Genomic DNA, 23056 nt, shown 5'->3' with positions numbered 1-23056 from the left:
GCACTGAGAGGGTGAGAGGAAACAGACTCTTCCTCCGTTTCTCTCAGTACTACTTCAACGCAATAAGAAATACATTATCACCAGTGTCCTGCTCTTCCCCAGCACACACTGTGGGGTCATCTGGTGACCCCAACCCTCGACACACACATACATGTGGACTCTGACATTGCTTGTTCTGATATTTCTTCATTTCTTTCTTTAAATTTGTGGGATTTGTGTGTATTGTTTTGTATTGTTAGGCATTAGTGCACTGTTGGAGCTAGAAATAAAAAGCATTTCGCTGCACCTGCGACATCTGAAGAATATGTGTATGCGACCAATAAAATTTGATTTGATTTGACATGTTTACTAGAAGTCAGATTCAAGGCTCACTGACATGACCTTGACATGACCTTTCTCTCTTTTCATCCCTGTAGCCTTTCTTTTCTCTCCTCTCTTGTATCCCTTTGTTTGTTTGTTCTTTGTCTCTCAGGGCTGTAAGGGTCTTTGGAAGACCACCTTGTGTGTTTGGCATCTCTTCTTGTTTTACTGGTAGTCACACACACACACAGTGATCACTCACACGCATGAAGGCACAGAAGCACACACACACTTTTATGTCCAACAATGTCAAGTGTTGGCATGAATTCAATGTACTGTACATTCAGTGTATATCGTGTGGATTTAAAAGGAGGTTGTGTCTTATCCGCTCGGTTTGCTAGACAAAGCGGTAGCTACTGGGAGATGTCCTTCAATCTATGTACTCTGAACATATACTCCATTTTCTGAAAATGAAATCCTTTGTCTGTAGCCTTTTGAATATTCATCATTTGATGTTGGATTTTGAGTCACGGACATTATCCTGTTTATTCATCCAAAGTCAAATAAAGAGCACAGTGTCAAAAATAGAAATATGGATATAAACGCAAATCACAAGTGTGAACTTTTATGATCCCCTAACATTTCCAGATGACACCAGTAGTCTCTTTGTATCCTCTACCCTCTCGTAAATAATTGAAATGCTATAGGTCACATACTGTATGCATGTCATGGATCATAATGTGACCATTTTTGTCAAGTTTATTGTCTATTTCATTTCAGCTTTTCATCAAACAAAAGCTTGACATTTGTCATTGTGACATAACCCCGAATGAGAGATCAAATGTCTATTCAAACACAGCCCTGACTTTGGGGTAGTTTAGTTGGGACACACACACACCAGTGATGGTCGGTACCGTTTAAGATGAGGGATGAAGATTATTTTTAATGAGCATGGTCTAATTTCTATTACAGCATATTGGATGATATTCCATTCACCCAGCTCAAAGTATCATCGATAGGTCTAGGCCTCTCTAATTTTCCCTATACCCATCATGATGTTGCAACAACGTAGCCTATGAATGAAAGTTTACAACGTAGGTGCACAGGTTGAGAGACATTTGAGTAATCAAGGTGACAGACATTGACACATTCAATACTGCCTTGCACAATCTTGCCTGCATCTAGCTGATCTGGGGTGTAATCATTAGTCCACTCTTGCCTGCATCTAGCTGATCTGGGGTGTAATCATTAGTCCACTCTTGCCTGCATCTAGCTGATCTGGGGTGTAATCATTAGTCCACTCTTGCCTGCATCTAGCTGATCTGGGGTGTAATCATTAGTCCAATCTTGCCTGCATCTAGTTGATCTGGGGTGTAATCATTAGTCCAACAGTTGCAAATGAACATTTCTATTGCACAAATTCAGGTATGTTTATCCCCGTTTCGTTCCGTTTGCTTCCGTTTAAGAAAAGTTGTTCAACATAATTAATACACCCCTGATCATATGCAAGCACAGTTCACTTTCATAGCAGCCACATACAAAAAGCATGATCCCTTTGATTGTTGTATTCCTTCTCGCATCTATGCTCTCTTCTCTCACCTTTTCCTTTGCATGTGGACTTCAGTGCAAAACACATCAGCTTTCTGTGACCAGGTGAACAAAAACTTTCCAAGCCAAACCTTCATATCATAACCGCTAGCCACTACACACAGCCTTCATCGTTGTCACCATATTAACGTCATAGTCATCATAGCTACTACAACTAATGTGTTAGTAAACCCGCTACGATCATGCAGTACAGTATACAGTCAGCAGCAAGCACTTTAGCAATTACTCCGGCGGGCACCGTAGCCATAGTCAGCTAGCTAACATAGCATCCCTCTATGTTTGAGCCCGGTGTTTGACTAGGCTAAACTAGCTAGCTGCAATTGATAAACTAGCTAGCTGCATTCGCTAGTTAAATAAAAATGCAACAAAATATATCTCTCTCTCTTGCTTCTCCTTCATTTTGAAAGAAATGAATTTGTTAAAAACTGTTAAACTATTGTCTTTCTCTCTGAGTCAACTACTCACCATATTTTATGCACTGCAGTGCTGGCTAGTTGTAGATGATGCTTTCAGTACTGGATTCGTTCTCTGATTGGGTGGACAACATGTCAGTTCATGCTGCAAGAGCTCTGATAGGTTGGAGGACGTCCTCTGGATGTTGTGTCTAGGACATCAACCACCCGAGCCACTGCCTGTTCACACCGCTATCATCCAGAAGGCGAGGTCAGTACAGGTGCATCAAAGCTGGGACCGAGATATTGAAAAACAGCTTCTATCTCAAGGCCATCAGACTGCTAAACAGCAATTACTAACTCAGAGAGGCTGCTGCCTACATTGAGACCCAATCACTGGCCACTTTAATAAACGGATCACTAGTTACTTTATACAATGCACTCTAAATAATGCCACTTTAATAATGTTTACATAACTTACATTACTCATATCACATGTATATACTGCATTTATACCATCTATTGCACCTTGCCTATGCCGCTCGGCCATCGCTCATATACTTACATGTACATATTCTCATTCACCCTTTTAGATTTGTGTGTATTAGGTTGTTCTTGGGGAATTGTTAGATATTACTGCACTGTCAGAACTAGAAGCACAAGCATTTCACTACACTCACATTAACATATGCTAACCATGTGTATGTGACCAATAACATTTGATTGGATTTTATTTGATTTGTATGGAAGGGGGTGAGAACCACGAGCCTCCTAGGTTTTGTGTTGAAGTCAATGTACTCAGAAACTGGCTGTTCTCCAGCTACACCATGGTGCTACCCTACAGAGTGCTGTTGAGGCTACTGTAGACCATCGCAAAACAGTTTGTTTTAATCAATTATTTGGTGACATGTGAATATACTTAGTATAGTTTTATGATAACTTTTTTAATGTTACACTATTTAAATAAAAAATGAAATTCCATGAGGAGGATTGTCCTAGTCTTCAATGACACGAACACACACACACACACACACACACACACACACACACACACACACACACACACACACACACACACACACACACACACACACACACACACACACACACACACATACAGGCACACGCACACACCACACACACGCACGAATACACACAGTTTGTAGGTTGTGGGTTGGTATTTAACCTCTCCCCCTCTGATCTTAATTGGCAATGTGGGAGGCTGAGGGGGTTTAATGACACATTATTACTGTAGAGAGGGATCCTGTAATTACCACCGCTAATGAATTCACACCCCTCACCCCAATGTGCACTGGACCAAATCACTGATACACAGAAAGGGACCAAATCAATGGTACATGTCTGCACTGAAAACACAGCCCTACTGGCCAAACTGGACACACACACAAACGCAGTTACGCCCACTCAGCAGGATCCTTTCACACAGTCCAGTAAGGTAGCATTGATTGCCCACAAAGCCACAGACTACATGCACTTAACAAACACATGCCCTCCCTCCTCCGCGCTCATCTCTCCTCCCTCCCACTCTTCTCTCCTCTGTTTGCCTGGGTTGATTGGCAGTGTCACCCAGGGTGTCTGTGGTCTAGCATAATAAGCTCCCTATGACAGCAGAGTTGGCCCGGGTCTGGCCCAGGTCTGACATTAGGGAGAAAACACTTGTCTCTCCTCTCTTTTGATCTCATTTTCTATTTCTTCTCTTCTCTTCGCCTGAATGGGAGAATGTGTGGATTCAAATGGCAGAGAGATACAAGAGTGGGACTAGGAAGAGAGAGCGAGAGACACACACCACACCTCACCACACACACACACACACACACACACACACACACACACACACACACACACACACACACACACACACACACACACACACACACATTGCTTTTTATTTCTGTCAGTGTAAACTCAGGGACACTCACTGTGAGATTGACAAAAAGACTGGACTACCACAGGAGTCTTTGATACTGAATCAGAATCCAGTCCTTTTGGAGTCCTATAGATCACTCTAGCCCCACTTCCAGTATTGGGAAAAATCATGTTCGTGCCACGTCTGTTCACGCCCTTCTTGTTGGTGGAGAAATTTGAGCAGGTTTAAAGCTTATGTCCTGCAATTCTACACATTTTGTCATGGGGTGCAAAGAACATTTAGCTGTTTTAAGGCACATTTTGTCATGGGGTGCAAAGAACATTTTGATGTTTTAAGGCACATTTTGTCATGGGGTGCAAAGAACATTTTGCTGTTTTAAGGCACATTTTGTCATGGGGTGCAAATAACATTTAGCTGTTTTAAGGCACATTTTGTTGCAGTATACATTTTGCCATGTCTGATGTGTATTCATGTAATATTTGAGTGACTAAAAAATTACAACAATATCTTTGGGCTAAAAAAACGTGTCATGGACTACTTGATCTGAACATTTCTGACAAGTTATAAATAGGTTATAAATAGCCCTCTAAGGTATGCAATGACTGACATGACAAGAGGAACTGATGTTGCACTACCAAAAATCTAAATTGTACCTTGTGCATTCTACTATTAAAACTTTCAAAAGTAATTAAAGCCAGGCTGAGTTCCTATAAGAAAAATACCATTAAATGTTATTTTATTTTTATTTTTATTTTATTTTCCTAATTTTCTACAGTGGGGTGCAGTACAATTAGCTGACCCTGTAAAACAACACATTTCACTGCACCTCTGTATGTGCTTCCGGTGTATATGACAACAAAACATATTTTTCTCTTTTCCCACTCTCTCTTCTCTATCTCTTCTCTCGTATCTCATTATTTCTCTCCTCTCTGCTCTCTCTCTCCTATCCCTCTCCCCCTGCACATCGAACAAGCTCTTACGGCTCCTCACCCCCTCTCTCTCCCCCCTGTTTCTCTCGCTCTCCTCTCTCTTGCGTTCCCATCCAGCCTCGGTGGAGATCTCTACCATGGCTTTGTCTGTTCTTTAGGGGCCAATTTGACTGTTCTAGCCTGCTGGCAGAGCACAGGGAGGTGTGTACTGTTAGTGGCTGTCCCCTGGCCGTGCCATGTTGCTGCTATAGAACATTGCTTTGCTTAGCTGACATGAACAAACAGCACGTAGCTCTAACCAGCCTGTGACAGAGCAGAACATAACATGCTAATATGAACACACCATTATCTTGGCACAGACAGTAAAAGACAATGCTCTTAATTTGCTTGTCTGTATGGATTTCGCTCGTTGTGTATGTGTGGGTACGCGTGTGTGTGCATCTCATGTCTGTGTGTGCGTGTGTGCGTGTGTGTGTGTGTGTGTGTGTGTGTTTCTGTCCGTCTTCCTGTCTGCGTTTATGCAGAGTGATAGGCCTAATGTAGTGCTCGTGGGCTCTATATGCTGTGTCTTTACCCCCAGCAGTCCCAGAAGGATCCAGAGAGGTGCACCATGCTCTTCAGAGTCACTTCAGAATGCTAATGCACGACTGCTGATTAGGCCTACACTCTGGAACACTGGAACACTCTGGAACCAATTCCTGCCTCCCTGCAGCTTCATGCCTGTCTCACTGAGAAGCACTGCACTTGGGGAGGGGGAGGTACTGCTTAGCTTACACATATGTGCACACACAGACACACACACACACACACACACACACACAGGCACACACACAATAGTACATGTGAGACTGATACCTTACCTGTCAGGGGTAGGTTTGGTCCCACAAGACCCAATCAGTTTTAATTAACCCCTTGTGTGTGTGTGTGTGTGTGTGTGTGTGTGTGTGTGTGTGTGTGTGTGTGTGTGTGTGTGTGTGTGTGTGTGTGTGTGTGTGTGTGTGTGTGTGTGTGTGTGTGTGTGTGTGTGTGTGTGTGTGCGTGCGTGCGTGCGTGTGTGTGTCCGTGCGTGCGTGTGTTTGTACATAATGTGTGTGTGTGCATGAGTGTCTGTGTGTGCTCTCTCAGGCAGGCTCTACTTGTCATAGCTTACTCATCTAATTCAGCTCAGCCAGGTTTGTCATCATGCAACCATAGTCCTGCAAACAAGCTCTTCAAAAACATCTTCTACCATGACCATGTTGATGTGGTCACTATAAGGCAAGTTGAGGGAAGACACCTGATGTTTGGCATAATGGCCGAATCACACCCCACACAGGTGACCAGTCAGTTCATGCATATTTAACCAGCAGGGGATTAGTTTAACTAAGGCCTGACAGATAGAGTTACACACCACACAGTCACCCTTATGTAATCAGAGGTGCTTTCCCAACAATGGAGTGAGATCATAGAGGTCATGATCAGGGTCAGAGAGATGTAAATGATTTAGACTGGCCTGTTTTTTGTTAGGAGCGCTGCTTATGCTACTGATGATGATGGTGGGGATGGATTGTGTATGTATGTATGTATGTATGTGTGTTACATGCCTGCGATGTGTATGTGTGTGTAGGCAGAGCTCAGTATAAGGTGTACCGTAGCTCTCATGGTGTGCCAGATGCCAGGCTTGACAAAGCAAAGCCCAGCCAATCAAATAAGAGCCCTAGGCAGTGTATGTATAGTCTGAGAGAGAGAATGGAGTGTGTGTGGATGGCAGGGAGAGAGAGGCTCAGTGTAGGGCCTTCAAGAAGATAACACAGTTGGTATATAGAAATACAGGCACACACATTGAACCTTTATTGAACTAGTCATTTAAGAACAAATTCTTACTTACAATGACGGCCGACCCCGGACAACGCTGGGCCAATTGTACACCGCCCTATGGGAGTCCCAATCACAGCCAGATGTGATGCAGCCTGGATACGAACCAGGGACTGCAGTGACGCCTCTTACACTGAGATGCAGTGCCTTAGACCGCTGCGCCACTCGGGAGCCCCACACATACACACATTCTACTGATTGTTTTGTTGTTGTTGCAAGAGTCTCAAGAAGTATTATACAAGCATTAATTTCATTGTCTTGATAATATCCACCATGACTTTCTCCACCATGACTTTCTCCACTATGACAATCTCCACTATGGCAATCTCTACTATGACAGTCTCCACTATGACAGTCTCCACTATGACAGTCTCCACCATGACGATCTCCATCATGACAATCTAACCATGGTTGACAGTGTATCTCTGTGAAAAGCCAAAAGAAGTGTCTCAAGAAAGGCGATTTGACCCGTCTGCTACTGCTACACTCTCCAGTCAAAGCCCATCTACATCCGTTCTCATGGTCTACCTGTTTAGTATGACATTATTCCTTCATTTAGAATGTTGGTTGCTTTGGTAGTTTTGTAGTGCAGAGTTCATTCCGTGAATAGATTGAGAATCTGAATTCCAGAGGGACAGCGAGCGAGAGAAAACCTCCCAGGAGATGTATGTCTGAGGAGTGGAGAACGAAGAAACTATACAGCAGACACAATACGGGACAGTCTGGGCACAGACTTGTTCTCTGCTCTGCTGCTTGGCATGGGGCAGTGTGTGTGGCAGAGGTCCAGGAGGACTGAGTCCCTCTGGTCCCTCTTGTCCCCCACGCCTGTGCCCAGTTTACCCACCCCAGACATGCTGGCCTCTGGCTGGCCTCCTCTCTAAAGCCAGCAGCCTGTAGTCTCATAGGCCCCCCTCCCTTCTCTCCCCTGAGCAGCCAGTTTAGTCCCATAGTACCCAAAGATCATAGTGACCACAGGGAACAGAAAGGAATGCCTTTCACTGACATGGGCAGTGGCAACACACACCAATACCCTCTGGAAAACAGTCCGGGGGACTCCCTGGAAAATAGTGGCAATTTTTCCTGAGCGAACACCAGTTCACACACTCAAAAACACAAACCACCAATGCACACATCACTATGGCATATACCAACTCCATCATACACCACAGTCCATTGCACTGCCTCATCAGACTAGAGGCCAGTTGTGAGACCTGACTGGACTGATACTTTACACAATTTGATAGACAGAGAGGATCTTCTACAATGAGCGAGCACTATAAGCTATTCATGAGATTCATGAAAATAAATGTCATGTCTCTGTTTCCCATCAAGCTCTCGGTTCTGCAGCATATAGATAACCCCATAACTACTACTATACAGTGGTTCAATGGTGGTACCCAATTCCAAATTGACCCCCAGTCCCTAACTGCTAGGCACTTGAGTAGACCTGAAAGTATTTCATAGGTATATTCATAATGTGTTAATAGTTTCACCTTGACCCCTACTATACTAGTTGGTGTTTTTTTCACCATTTTGCTTCCATCGTCTATATCCTATAGTTCAGGTGCCTAGAATAGCTAGGGGTCCATTTAGAATGGGTGGTTGTCATCTTTGACCGAAGAAGGAGTTATAAGACACAGCCCTTGTTAATCATAGTCACATAGACAGAATGGTTCATTGCTTCAGGAAAGCTTTTGGGTTTAGCTTAACAATAACATCCCTAAACCCCATTCAACACAGGCTGCTGAGAGCTTTAACATGTAATGTGTTCTGGACAGACAGACACATGGACACACGTAGACAGGCACACATGTAGACAGGCACACACACACACGCACACACACACACACGCATGCACGCACACACACACACACACACACACACACACACACACACACACACACACACACACACACACACACACACACACACACACACACACACACTCTGACTACAATTTTGGACACAACGACCTTGTAAGTGCACGGTCTTTCATAATGTAAATCATTGTATCACAGGAACACAGCAAAGCACATGGATGAAAAGAGCAAATATTGTCAAATGGAACAAATGGAACAAATGGAACCTAATTTACATGTCATACATAAACATAAACCTATTAGAAAGATCGTTGAGGTGTATTTCCTATCTTAGCCACTCCCCTCCACTTTTCAAATTCCCTCCTCCTATCCTGTATGTGTTAGGGGGGTCTGTATGCAGCCCACTAATCAGGGTTTGTCCATGGATTGCCAGGGGGGGCTATAAAACACACACACACACACAGTGCCAGAGAAGCTATAAAGTAGCGTAGCATTAGCCCACTGTGACAGGCGAGTCTTGTTCCTGGTCTTGCAGTCACAGCGTCCGCGTGCTGGGCAGCGCTGGTCTCAGAGCCAGGGTGAATAGAGCTACAGAATCCTGCCTCCATAGAGATAAGGTTATCTATTCAAACATGGGGGCCAATATTTAAACCTCACACACACACACACATTTACAACCCCCCCCCCCCCCCCCCCCACACACACATACATACACATAGACACACATCAAGCCACACACACACCCTCACCACCACCATCATCATTATCATTAGAATAAGCAGGACTCCTGGGAGACTGAAACATAATAACTGGTACAGGCTGGTGTGTAACTGATATAGCATAGTTATCATCAGCTCTCAGGAAATTGTGAAATCACGTAACCTCACGATTCTGTCTCTTTGCACAGTCCCTGCTGTTTCTAGGAATCTGAGTTATTTGGCTGATCCCAAAAGATCTTTACTCCCGACCTCCAACTGCAGGGAGGGAGAACCAATGGGATTGGATAATCCACATTTTTCTCCCCTTTTTTGGCTTTTTCAATTAAAAAGAGATTTGAAGGGAGAAGCCATGTGTGTGTGGCGCAGATGTAATATCCTTGAAAACTGTTGCTCTTAGTTCAAACCAACCTGGTTTGAGAGAATGTTCTCTGGATATAGACTTGATCGACATAACTGCTGAGAGACATTAACCTTTCAAATGAAAGAATTACAGCAAAATGAGACAACTGGAAATAGAAAATAACCCATATGCCGTTCGTCATGCTCCAACTGCAAGAGATTTCTTTGTTTAGCATCTGAACTGAGAGAGGAAGGTTTCCTTTCACATTATATTCTATAAACGTTCCACCTGTACATAATCCTGTTCAACCTCTATTCACCAGCTCATAACATAGCCTAGCACTGATCCTGGCCAGATCACATCGACCTACGATACTGGCAGAGACCTCACAGAGTTATAGGTATTTGTTCAATGTGATGTTGCAATTCTGAGAGACCAGGCTAGTCTGGGCCTGACCAAGAATGAGATATTCTGTATCTTCTCATCTATGAACAAGCTGTTCTTGAGCCTTATTGACCAATGGATTGCATCTTTGACTTTCACGTGCAATATGGCAAACGAATGAGATAAAACATCTAAATTGACAACATTTATTGCATTGAGGCATGATTGCATTTTTAACAACTTATAAGAGTACAAATAAAAACAACAGAATGACATTGAAGACATTGTATAAAGGTTGATCTGATCTTCACAATTAACTCAAGAAAATCAAACCTTTCTAGAGCACAAGCCTTTTCATTGGTTCATCTGTTTTCCCAAACAACATACCATTTTAAATTAATCATCCTTTCAAAAACAGTCCATTGTTGTTAATTTATATATTTATCGTGGTTTGACGTAATCAATCAAAAATCAGTAATCATTATCACAAAATGGAAGCCAATCACCCAGTGAGAGAATGCAGATTTCCTCAGTATATCCTGAACAGACTCATTAATAGAGTTCAATCAAATGTAAGATTGTCAGAAAACTTGAAAACTTGAACAAAACCGTCAGTGCCTACGAAGGCTGTGGTGTTGCTGTCAAATGATGGTGTGTGCACGCTGAATCTGTGACATTGCATGTTTTATGGAACAAGGGAAAATAGCATTCTGATGCACAGCAGAAATATTTTCTATCCTCAAACATACCTGTTGTCACTCAAAGTGCATATGCTTGGGTATTCTGATTGAGGCATTTCAGTTCATTTCAGTTCATTTCTGTCCCTCTTTCTGCTTTGCCATAGCCTATGACACACGACACATGGCCATATTTAATTTATAGCTAAGACCTGAAGCTAGTTCAATTGGACACCTTCTACAGCCGTCAAAATCAACTCTGAACCCCGGAGCCAGTATCACTGATTTGTTGTTCCACTCTAATCGATATATATATATATATATATATATATATTAAATTGATTACTTGAAAAACACATTGAAATTGGATCAATAGGTTTGACTATGACCCAACACTAAGTACTGCATTTGACTTCATTGACTTCTCTAGTCAGCGATCAAACCAGAAATATAGATCTTCATAAAGTCATAAACATACAGCATAGATCTCTCAAAAACAAACAAGAAAAAAATACATTTGATGTATATAAGATTTCATGAGGCTAATGTAGAAAAATAGTTGTCTGTATGTAGGTCTGCCCCACAAGCCAACAGAGTGCATATCTGTTTGGAGTGTGGAGCACATAGCAGAAGGTATGACCAATAGTGTTTCATTGTCTTGTGAAACAAATACAACATGCTCCTTCAAACCACAACAACCCAGTCTTTAACCATAGTCTGAAGGAACTGCATGAATGACCAGCAGTCTCCTGAATCCCCTGTCCCAGCATTTACTATAAGGAAGTCGTGGCTAGGGCCTGAATCCCTTGGCTAAGGGGTGGCGTAAGCATTGGTTCAACAGTGGTTGGTTTGTCACAGGTAGGCCTCAGCCCTCTCCCAGGGTTGTATCTCTGAGAAGAATCCTTCACACAGACCAAAGCCCTGATCCAGAGTCTGAGGGATGGCCTGCACTTCCTCCTTCATCTCCTCCCAGGGGTGCACCTCCTGCTGCTCTGGGAACAGAGTCACCTCCTCAAACTGGAGCAGGTGGGTCTGTAACAACTGATCCTGGTTCAGCTGCTGTTGTTGAATGTAAAGGTTCCCAATGTTACTACTATTACATCCCACTGAGCCACTCAGCTCCATGTAGCCATAAGAGTCATGGGTCTGGGTCTGGTTCTGGGTCTGGTTGTCCCCCTCTCCACACCACCTCCCCAGCCCGACAGAGTGCCTCTCCTGCAGGGTCAGATCCAGCTCGCAGCCCAGGGAGCTCAGAGCAGTGTTGATGTCCAGGTCTTCGAATGTACTGCAGTTTCCACTAAGGACATCGTCAAACACAGATGCAAGGTCAAAGTCTCCCCTCAGAACTACATCTGCGCTGTGGGCCTCTGTGGCTAACAGTGGGGATTTGGGTGTCCCCGCCATCTTGCTGTTTTGCCTTGGAGAAGGTTGTTTACGCTTGTTGCCGGCTCCAGCTCCTTGGTAGTGGTAGCCATCTTGGCCCTGCTGAGTGGCTCTGTGGTAGCCAGTTTCCTGGTTGTGTAGGAGCTTGCTCTGCCTGTGGGTGTTGTAGTGGCTGGAGGACATTCTCCTTCTCTTGAAGACTCCGTTGACGAACATGTCAGCATACTGAGGGTCGATCTGCCAGAAGCCTCCTTTCCCTGGTTCATCCTTCTGCCGTGGAACTTTCATGAAGCACTTGTTGAGCGAGAGGTTATGGCGGATAGAGTTCTGAGAGGGCGAGGGGAGAAGAAACAAATGTGTTAAGTCCATGTTAAATGTGTATTTCATTTAATATAATGTATGAATGGTGTGTGTGTCAAATGGAGAGAGGGAGAAAGAGATAGAGAAAGGCATTTAAGGAAGAGGCGGAGGAGGTATTGTTGTTGTTTGTGTAGGAAAGCAAATGCACCTAATGAGGCATTCTAGTGTAGAGTTCTGTGCATTTCAAACATGATCAGCCGTGCTTGGCTGCCAAGGGAGCTCTCACAGGGATCCTCATTAACACACACACACACACACACACACACACACACACACACACACACACACACACACACACACACACACACACACACACACACACACACACACACACACACACACACACACACACACACACACACACACACACACCTCCCCGGAGCAGTATAGCACTTGTGCTTGGCCCCCTGAGAAAGAAGCCTGACAGAGATTTCTTGGAGGGTAGAAATTGCAGAGATGTTCTGTGATTTGAAATGTAAATGAAAATGAATATGACTAGGCTAGTCAAGCTGTGTCATACATAATAGAATACAGTGTAAGTTACTGTTAGACTAGATGATTATGAGAAATAATAGGATAAATGGGTTTTAAATGTATGTTGTATAAGTGCATTCATATTCTTACAACCAAACAACTGGTTTAATATGCATGTGGCAAACCTTCTGCTCCCCCTTCTCCCCCTCTCTTCTCTCCCTGTCACCATTTAGCTAATCAATAATAGAGAGACAGAGGAGAGCCGGGTCATTTACCTGCCAGCTGGGCTCAGCATGTCTGTAGTAGCAGAAGTTGTCTGTGATCCAGTTATAGATGGTGGAAAGAGTCACCTTGGGCTTTTTGCTGGCCTGCATGGCCATACAGATGAGAGAGGCATAGGAATAAGGAGGTTTGACTTTGGGGTTCGTTTTAAAGTCAATCTCCTCTGGTGGGATGATCTGCGTGATGTGGTGGTTGAGGTGAGGGTAGGTTGTGGTTTGGTGGTGTGGATAATTCACCAAACGCGCGTCGGTGGAGTTACTGCCAGAGGTAACGGGGCTCCCGAGGCAGAGAGGCATCCCGGTAGCGGCCGTGTCCCCTGCTGGAGGGCTAGAAGGGGAGTCGGTGCCCGGGGGGTACAGGCGCTGGTGGTAGGAGACCAGGTGCTGTGAGGGGCAACCGGAGCCGGTGCCGGTGGATCTTTCTGAGTTAGTGCTGAGGATGGAGAAGTTCTGAAGCCAGTGGAGGCTGGTCAGGCTGTCGTCCAGGTGCTCTGACCCGGCTGCGGTGTCCTGGTTCTCCGGCTGTAATTTCAGACATTTCTCCTTAAACTTGGAGGCGATCTCTGGACTCATCAGGACAGGCATTCTGAGCGTGACGCACGAGACGGTCACCCGCAAAAATGTGAAAATGTTGTAGGACTGTTCAATGAGATGTCCTGCACAAAACAAATATTGAAAAACACACAAATTCTAATTTGATCCACTACCCCCATTACAGTATTAAAAACACACGATTAAAAATTGGACTATTTGGCTCAACATGCCAACGTGTCAAAACGTGATTCCAAAATGTAATAAAAATGATCATAGTACAGAAGATAGCCTATATCCTTACCTCAATGACAGGTCAGCGATGATGCTCGGGAACAGTTTGCACCTGTTGCAACCGTCTGTCGATCCGTCCCTGTGCTCTATTCCCAAAGGACTTCAGCGAAGCACTATCCTCTGCGCAACAAGAGTAGAGGGGGAAGGCTCACCAAAGTAGGATCCAGCTGTTCATTTAAAAATCCATCAGATTATTTCATCCATTTCAGTCGTTTTGCGTAATCCTAATTATTTAATTCCCGGACAGTTGCTTTACGGAATGATACATGAAAAAGTCTGGATGCTGGAAGGTTTTTGGATGCTCATAATAAAGGTGGAGAGACTGCCCACAAGCCCTTTAAACGCATTGAACGTCTCTGATTGGCTGGTTCCTTTCTCTCCAGGTTTCACTTGGCTTGTCAGACACTGCTGACGTTCATGGGGATATGAGGAGCGCGCTGAACTGCATATTCAACCTCGGAATTGATGTAGCATACGCATAATTATATCCACAGTAGGCTAGCCTATGTTAAAGGGGCTAATCATCTGAAGTTGTTATATCAATTTCTGGACGTATAAATGATATGTAGGCCTACCAATGGATTCTAAAATGATATACATACATGCCTCATGAGCTTAGTTCAACTGTTGTAGCCCCTCAGAACCAGAAATATAAGCTTGTTTTACTCCAATGTTGGTAAACAAAGTAAATGTTAACAAACACTATATAGCCTCAAAACATGGTTAAAACTAAAATGTTGATATGATGGATGGTCAGTCCTTGCATCCATAGCTCTGTCTATGAATTTGAGAGTGGTTTCATTTCTCTGCCCAAGCTTTTTACCGAAACAGGGGCGGGGAAGACGCGTTCTTGTAGTTTAAATTGATTATTGCCCCTTTAAGGTTAAATCTTGGAATACAAAAAATACCACAAAATCAACAACACTTGGCCATCTCGTTCTTCTTTCCTAAAGGCTATTGTTGTCCCGACCCCAAACGTCATCCATAACCCGGTGAGAGCGATTTGGCGCGACAGTCCTCCCGTGGAGCGCTGAAACGTCGCGCCACATGTCCCGCGCGTGTACTGCACTTTACCCTCAATATTCCATACATTTAGTCCACATTTAATAACTAACCCCTTATTTACTGTAAACGATCAAATAGCTCCATTCAACTGCAGAGGGAAATATGAGAAGAAATTCCTACACAAGTGCATCAAACTATAATAAAGCATAGGAATCTGAATTGTTTAGTTTAATTTACATGCCATGAATATTAGTATTCAAACAACATAATGGTTTTGAATTAAAATCCAAAATGACTCAAGTTGTACAATTCAAATGTTATTTGTTACCTGCTTTGTAAACAACAGGTAAACTAACGGGAAGTGCTTAGCCTACTTACAGCCCTTCCCAACAATGCAGAGAGAAAGATAAATAATAGAAATACAAGGAAACGGTAAACATGTAATCCCCAACGAATGGGCAAATTGAGATAACTGAAATGTGTTCGTGTGTGATGACTGATTATCCTTGACATTGACCAGATACTCAAGTGGCCTCTCTAACAATGAAAATAAATGTCTTCAAAAATGGAAGGCAGTTAGTTACCCTGGGTACCAGTCTCTTTAGCTAATCCGCCCCCTGTACTCCATGTCATGTGCCAAAGAGACCGGCCTTTTTGCCATCTTCAAATATGAACATTTTCATTAATCAGTTCGATGAGAACAGAGGATTTGATTAAGCAATAAAGCTTGAAGGGTTGTGGTATATGGCCAGTATACCATGGCTAAGGGATGTTCTTATGCACAGCGCAACGCGGAGTTCCTGAATACAGCCCTTAGATGTGATATGTTGGCTATATACCACAAACCATTAGGTGCCTTATTGCTATTGTAGACTGGTTACCAACATAATTAGAGCAGTAAAAATAAATGTTTTGTCATACCCACGGTATATGGTCCGATATACCCCGGCTGTCAGCTGATTGCATTCAGGGTTCGAACTACCCAGTTTATAATCAATTGACTGAAATCTGTGGTATATCAGACCGTATATGGGTATACATCAAGGACTATTTCCATTTGAATTGGTCTTGTAAAGGTTTGGGGTTGAAGGTAGATATACAGTGCCTTGCGAAAGTATTCGGCCCCCTTGAACCTTGCGACCTTTTGCCACATTTCAGGCTTCAAACATAAAGATATAAAACGGTATTTTTTTGTGAAGAATCAACAACAAGTGGGACACAATCATGAAGTGGAACGACATTTATTGGATATTTCAAACTTTTTTAACAAATCAAAAACTGAAAAATCCTTTTTTTATGAGACCATCCTTTTATAAATTCAAGAGGAAGGTCATATTGAAATTTAGCTCCCTGGATGCAATTCCTATGGTTTCCACAGGGTGTCAGCAATCTATGTTCAAGGTTTCAGGCTTGTAACTTCAAAAACAAATAAGAAATATCAGTTCTAGCAGAAGGACACAGTCTTGGAAATTCGTGTTTGCGTGCGCTATGAAGACATTACGCACCTGCTAAAATCGGTTTCTTATTGAACATACTTCTTTCCGTAAGAAATATTATAGTTTGATTACATTTTAGGGTATCTGAGGAGTAACTGGAAATGTATTTTGACTTGTTGAAGCAGAGTTTCGGATTCCTTTCTCTGCATGATGAACGAGTGGATTACTCAAATCGATGGCGCCAACTAAACTGACTTTTTGGGATATAAGGAAAGATTTTATCTAACTAAACGACACTACATGTTATATCTGGGACCCTTTGGATGAAAAATCAGAGGAAGATTTTCAAAAAGTAAGTGAATATTTAATCGTTATTTGTGAATGTATAAAACCTTTGACAGTGGAAAAATATTTTGATTTGGGGCGCCGTCCTCAAACAATCGCATGGCATGTTTTTGCTGTAATAGCTACTGTAAATCAGACACTGCAGTTAGATTAACAAGAATTTAAGCCTTCAGCCAATATAAGACACATATGTACATAAATGTTGAAAATCCATATATTTATGATTATTTAAATGAATTGCGCGCCCTCCAGTTTCACCGAAAGCTGTCCCGGGACCCCTAGCCCCAAGTTATAAAGTTGGTATATTGATATCTTTCAGGAAGGCATTAAAGAGTATGAGTTACATTGCAAACTAGTTGAGTACAAGTCTTCATAGAATAGTCTAAACGTTTGATTAATTTGAAGTGGATCAACTGTTGAATCTAACACTACCCTTGTAATGAACACGATGGGAGACAGAGAGTTGGTTTCAAGCGCAGGGCACAGCAGGTGCTTATTTGTAAAGGACCACAGGAGGAGGCAGGTAGCTGGGTCCAGGGGCAGGCAGAAGGTCATACACAGGGGATCCAAAAAGGCAAGAGTACAGGCAGGGAAAAGGCTAGTAATGTCGTTCGGGAGATCAGGCAATAGGTTGATAACAGGAAATCCGATAGGCTAAAGTAAAACAATACCTCACAATGATGGGATGCAAAGAACTGAACTAAATAGTGTGTGATAATGACATACAGGTGTGTGAACAGGTGATCAGAATTCAGGTGATTGGGATCTGGAGAGTGAGCTGCGTCCAGGGGATCTACATGATTGAGAGTGTGAGTTGGAAGCAGACCTTACAGCCATCCTTTCTTCTGTTTCTTTCTTTCTTTGCCAAGCCAGTAACTTGCCAGCCATTTCACCTTGTTCTACATATCTTTGCTTTGTTTTTAAAATAGATAGTTCTATAGAGTGAGTATATCAAGGTGTTGTATCTCATATTTTAATTCTCTAGTTGGCGAAGTGTGATAGATTCTTTAGTAACCGAATGCAGATTCTCCAAGTGTTTTATCTCCTTTTCAATATATTTGAATTCATCTTTAGTTGACCTTTTTAGAGAAGAAGCAAATGGTATGTTGTTCCCTCTAAAGTACACTTTCAGGGTATCCCAGACCTTTCAAGGCATACTGCTGTGTTCCCGTGCACTTCAAATGAACATAATCAATACATTCATGATTTACTAGTAATGATATGTTGAATTTCCTAGACTTAGGTGTCAAAGGAGGTTCGGCAAATTCAATTGCAATAAACAGGACAGAGTGGCCAGATATGATTCTAGGATACTAAACACAATTTGAAATCTTGGAGAAAAATGTTTTATGGAACAACGAACAAATGTATTGTTGAATAGGATTTGTGTACTAGAGTAAAAAATAGCCTTTCATTAGGATGTTGAGCTCCATACTTCTTGAAGTCCCAAAGCTTGAGTGTTATGGACAAGTACTATAGACATATTGGACAATGATTGGACATTAGTCGATGATTTATCAAAAATGGCATCCAAAATACAAATAAAATCCCCCCCCCCCCACACACACTTGGTGTCATCATGATTAGGGAAGTAGCAGTTTAGTAAGATGACCTCAGACTTAATTTATTCTGGGGAAAAATACATATTTTGTCTAATCAGGATGGCAGCACCTCTAGTGTCGGGTGTAAAAGAGGAATAGAAAACTTTCAACCCATCCAGATCAAAGTTGCTCATGAGCAGGTGGTAAGAGATTAGTCTCTTGTAGAAAAGCTGTCTACTCTCTTTTTATTCAAATAACACCATATTTTTGTATTTTTCAAAGTGCTAGCCAAACCATTGACATTATGGCTCACAAAGTTGTATTTGAGCATTTCATTTTCAAATTCATAATCATCTTAGGAGTGACATAATAAACACAGGAAAGAAAAACAAACTAACAACACAACACAACATAACACAATAAGCACTTATAACAAGCAAGACATGAGGGGAAAAAAGTCCCCCCCCCACTCACAATTGCAGCTCCCTAAGAAAGCCTGCCCCCCCCCCCCCCCCCCCCCCCCTGTACAGATGCAGGGTTGTGGCACAACAAGGTGCTTAGCATCCGTCTCCTAATGTGAAACATGAATTAGTAAAGAAATTAGCCGTCTAAATAAAAACATTTTCATTTTATTTAAGTGCTATATTATTAGCGAATACAAAAAACATTATGCACAAATGCTGATCTTAGGCTGCCTGCTTGAGATGTTCATTCATGTCAGTGTTCTTACGAAGCATCCCAATGAGCAGCGCCTGCATGGCTTAATATTTATTTATTTTTTTACTCGGCAAAGGAAAATTGTCCATTTACTTTCCCAGTTCACTCCCACCCCATTTGTATAACGGCCAATTAGCAAAAGTGAAACGCTACTAGATATTGTATAGGCATAGATTATTTCGATTGGTATAACCATATACTTAACAGGGCTCCAAACAAAACAAAATTATTTCATTCTTGGCAGATCATCCGCTCAAACACAACAAGTCTCAATTATTAGACCAAATCTCAGTAAATTACAACAAGTCAGAGTGGTCTGCTCTGCTTGATTCCACAGAGCTGCACAATGTCCATAACCAATGTCCATAACCAGATAATTGATTGTTCATTATGGCCCCCAAAAATGATAATAATAGCACCCAAAATTAGAAATAGCTTGTTGATCATTTGGCCCTATCAACAGAATAATTAGATCTATCGTCTGATAGGTCAATTAGCCTAATTAGCTAATACAACAAAAGAAAAAGCATCTGTGAGGCATTTCGGCCGAACAGCCAGTGGCGATTTTAGCATGTAAATCTTGGTTGGGCAAACTCCATTTTTTTTGTTGCTGTATGACAGCAAAGCCACTACACAACACAACACAACACTACACAATACATGAATTGCACTATAATGTGATAAATTGTGCCCACAAACTGTTAGGGCCTACATAAAGCTGTCCCAACAGCAGAGCTTTCTTTTTAGCACCTTTGAGTGAATCCTTACCACCGCTACACCTGCCTAACAGCGCAGCTAAGACTAACATAGTCAACATAACTATTTGTCCAGCACTTTTGAAATGTACAGCGACAGAATTCAGAACATGTACTGTTTTTACAGTATTCTCCCTGTACACCAAGTCAGAACTGTAGGATATATAAAGGAGGCATATAAGCAGACAATGAAAGCTCCTACAACATTCAATGATTACATTTATCTAAACAGGCTATATGCTACATGTGCACCACCAAATTAAGTTATGAGGGGGAAAGGGACCAAATTATTAGGGTGAGGCACATGGGCTACTAACAGCTTACTCACAACATACAGTTAGTATTACTTTCTTAGCTACACTATACATATCTCCCTGGCATATTACATCATTTATGCAGCAGCATACAAGACATTTTTGAACTCACCATTGTGTTGTACTCACTTGTACAGGAAGGTGGTGCGGCAGTCCTACTTGTGGCCAAATTTTGTCATGATACTTGATCATCAAAGTCTGGCATTCTCTGGATTTATGGGGCTTTCAAGACAACTGGGAACTCTGAAAAAAACAAGGTCGAATCACGACATCAGTGATCTTCAGGTCGGAGCTCTAGAAAGACGCCCGAGTTCCTGACTTGGAATTCCGAGTTGGATGATCATTCAACATGTATATTCCCAGTCGGAGCACATTTCTTCCCGAGTTCCCAGTTGTCTTGAACTCCCTGAAATCTGAGATTTCCCTGTTCCGAGTTTCCAGTTGTTGTGAACGCGCAAAAAGTCATGCTGGATTGACAGCATGGCCAATGTATTCAACCTTTTCTGGCCCATGGGTTTGCGTGTGAATGTTTGAATGTTTAAATAGACTAATTAAACCCAGACTTGGACCACACACCCTCTCCACTGAATAGCAGGGGAAGCAAAACAGTGATTGCTTTGCAATGCTTGCAGTTAGCCACTGATTCCTTCCAAACCACTCATTGTTGAATTTGCGATTTCGTACTTGTTGTGTCATGTTTATGTCCAATGGCCGATGAGCACCGATACGTTAGTTTTATCTGTGGCCAATGACCTTGAGCCTTCTTGGATGGACACTTCTAAATGTAAATCTATGGCAGCACACAAGGGGGCTTAAACTTTCTAGCTCTCCCTATAGATATTGTGGTGAGGTAATGTGACAGAACACAGAACACTGAGCCAATCACAGTGCAACTAGAGATGTACCAACCCCTATGCTCTGTATTTTCTGCTGGCTGGCCCTCCACCACAGAAAGCACAGAGCTAGGCTGTCTGTATTATGCAGCTTTATTAACTCAATATATATTTTTTAACATTATTTACATGATATGTGACACGTATTGATTTCAAAATAACATGCAATAACAGGCTCAGCCCATTCTGCCCTGAATGACGGGTCGCCACTGGCTGTAGCCTAGGCCTACTTGAATCTTAAGAGGCTGCATAACCCACAAATGAGAGCACCCAAAAATAAAATACTTATTTCCATCAGACTGGAAGTGGAGCTAATGTCCAAATGATCAGACGGGAGATGGACGGAGCTGTTGCTCATTGGGCCAAGAATTGGTTTTAATACCATAGTGATTCTCGGTGTCTTTGGAGTCTCTGAAAGATATTGTGATGTCCCGGAAAGTGACAATCAGCCTGCAGGGAAATAGCAGCCCATATCTGACTTTTGTATCCCGCACTTTGTTGACCGATGCCCTGTCTTTCATCAGTTCAGCAGAGACATCCAGGTAGATGTGCACTCTCTGGCCCTGGTACTTCAGATTGCCAGCAGCCTCTCACCAGCCAGCCGCACAATGGTCCACATCGTCTGACGATTTCCTCAGATCCTCAAAAAGCTCTACAGCTGCACCGGAGACAGCATCTTGACTGGCTGCATCACCGCTTGGTATGGCAACTGCTTGGCATTCAAGCACAAGGTGCTACAGAGGGTAGTGTGTATGGCCCAGTACATCACTGGGGCCGAGCTCCGTGCCATCCAGGACCTCTATACCTGGTAGTGTCAAGGGAAGACCCTAAAAATTGTCAAAGACTCCAGTCAACCATCTCATAGAATGTTCTTTCTGCTACCGCACGGCAAACGGAACCATGCACCAAGTCTGGAACCAACACGACCTTGAACAGCTTCTACCCCTAAGCCATAAGACTGCTAAATAGTTAACCAAATAGCTACCCTGACTATCTGAATTGACCCTTTTTTAACTTACTCTATTGACTCACCACATACGCTGCTGCTACTGTTTATTATCTATTATGTTGCCTAGTCACACGTACAGTTGAAGTCGGAAGTTTACATACACTTAGGCTGGAGTCATTAAAACTTGTTTTTTAACCACTCCACAAATTTCTTGTTAACAAACTATAGTTTTGGCAAGTCGGTTAGGACATCTACCTCGTGCATGACACAAGTAATTTTCTAACAATTATTTACAGAAAGATTATGTCACTTATAATTCACTGTATCACAATTCCAGTGGGTCAGAAGTTTACGTACACTAAATTGACTGTGCCTTTAAATAGCTTGGAAAATTCCAGAAAATGATGTCATGGCTTTTGAAGCTTCTGATAGGCTAATTGACATAATTTGAGTCAATTGGAGGTGTACCTGTGGATGTATTTCAAGACATACCTTCAAACTCAGTGTCTCTTTGCTTGATATCATGGGGAAAACAAAAGAAATCATCCAAAAAATTGTAGACATCCACAAATCTGGTTCATCATTGGGAGCAATTTCCAAACACCTGAAGGTAGCACGTTTACCTATACAAACAATAGTATGCAAGTATAAACACCATGGAACCACGCAGCCGTTATACCGCTCAGAAAGGAGACGTGTTCTGTCTCCTGGAGATGAATGTACTTTGGTGCAAAGAGTGCAACTCAATCCCAGAACAACAGCAAAGGACCCTATGAAGATGCTGGAGGAAACAGGTACAAAAGTATCTATATCCACAGTAAAACAGATCCTATATCGACATAACCTGAAAGGCCGCTCAGCAGGAAA

At 42.6% G+C, this 23056-nt stretch overlaps 1 protein-coding gene across 1 annotated transcript; it reads right to left on the bottom strand.

Moving 5' to 3' along the window:
- Positions 1 to 10426: 10426 nt before the first annotated feature.
- On the bottom strand, positions 10427 to 14512 carry foxj1b (forkhead box J1b). Its single transcript, XM_020460949.2, has 3 exons — positions 14245 to 14512; positions 13404 to 14065; positions 10427 to 12621 (listed from the first exon to the last, which is right to left on the bottom strand). Exons 2-3 carry the CDS (start codon positions 13992 to 13994, stop codon positions 11764 to 11766), a joined length of 1449 nt encoding a protein of 482 aa, XP_020316538.1. The 5' UTR covers positions 13995 to 14065; positions 14245 to 14512; the 3' UTR covers positions 10427 to 11763.
- Between the last annotated feature and the right edge of the window lie 8544 nt (positions 14513 to 23056).

Source organism: Oncorhynchus kisutch, linkage group LG25 (assembly GCF_002021735.2).
Source record: "Oncorhynchus kisutch isolate 150728-3 linkage group LG25, Okis_V2, whole genome shotgun sequence".
NCBI lineage: Eukaryota > Metazoa > Chordata > Actinopteri > Salmoniformes > Salmonidae > Oncorhynchus > Oncorhynchus kisutch.
The sequence above is the reverse complement of the archived record's forward strand: the minus strand, read 5'-3'. Positions and strand labels throughout refer to the sequence as shown.

Excerpts from the sequence above, each read along its gene's own strand:
- foxj1b (XM_020460949.2), bottom strand. The coding sequence starts at position 13,994 with ATGCCTGTCCTGATGAGTCCAGAGATCGCCTCCAAGTTTAAGGAGAAA. Across the intron at positions 12,622-13,403 it reads ATGCTGAGCCCAGCTGGCAG|AACTCTATCCGCCATAACCT; the intron begins GTAAATGACCCG and ends TCGCCCTCTCAG.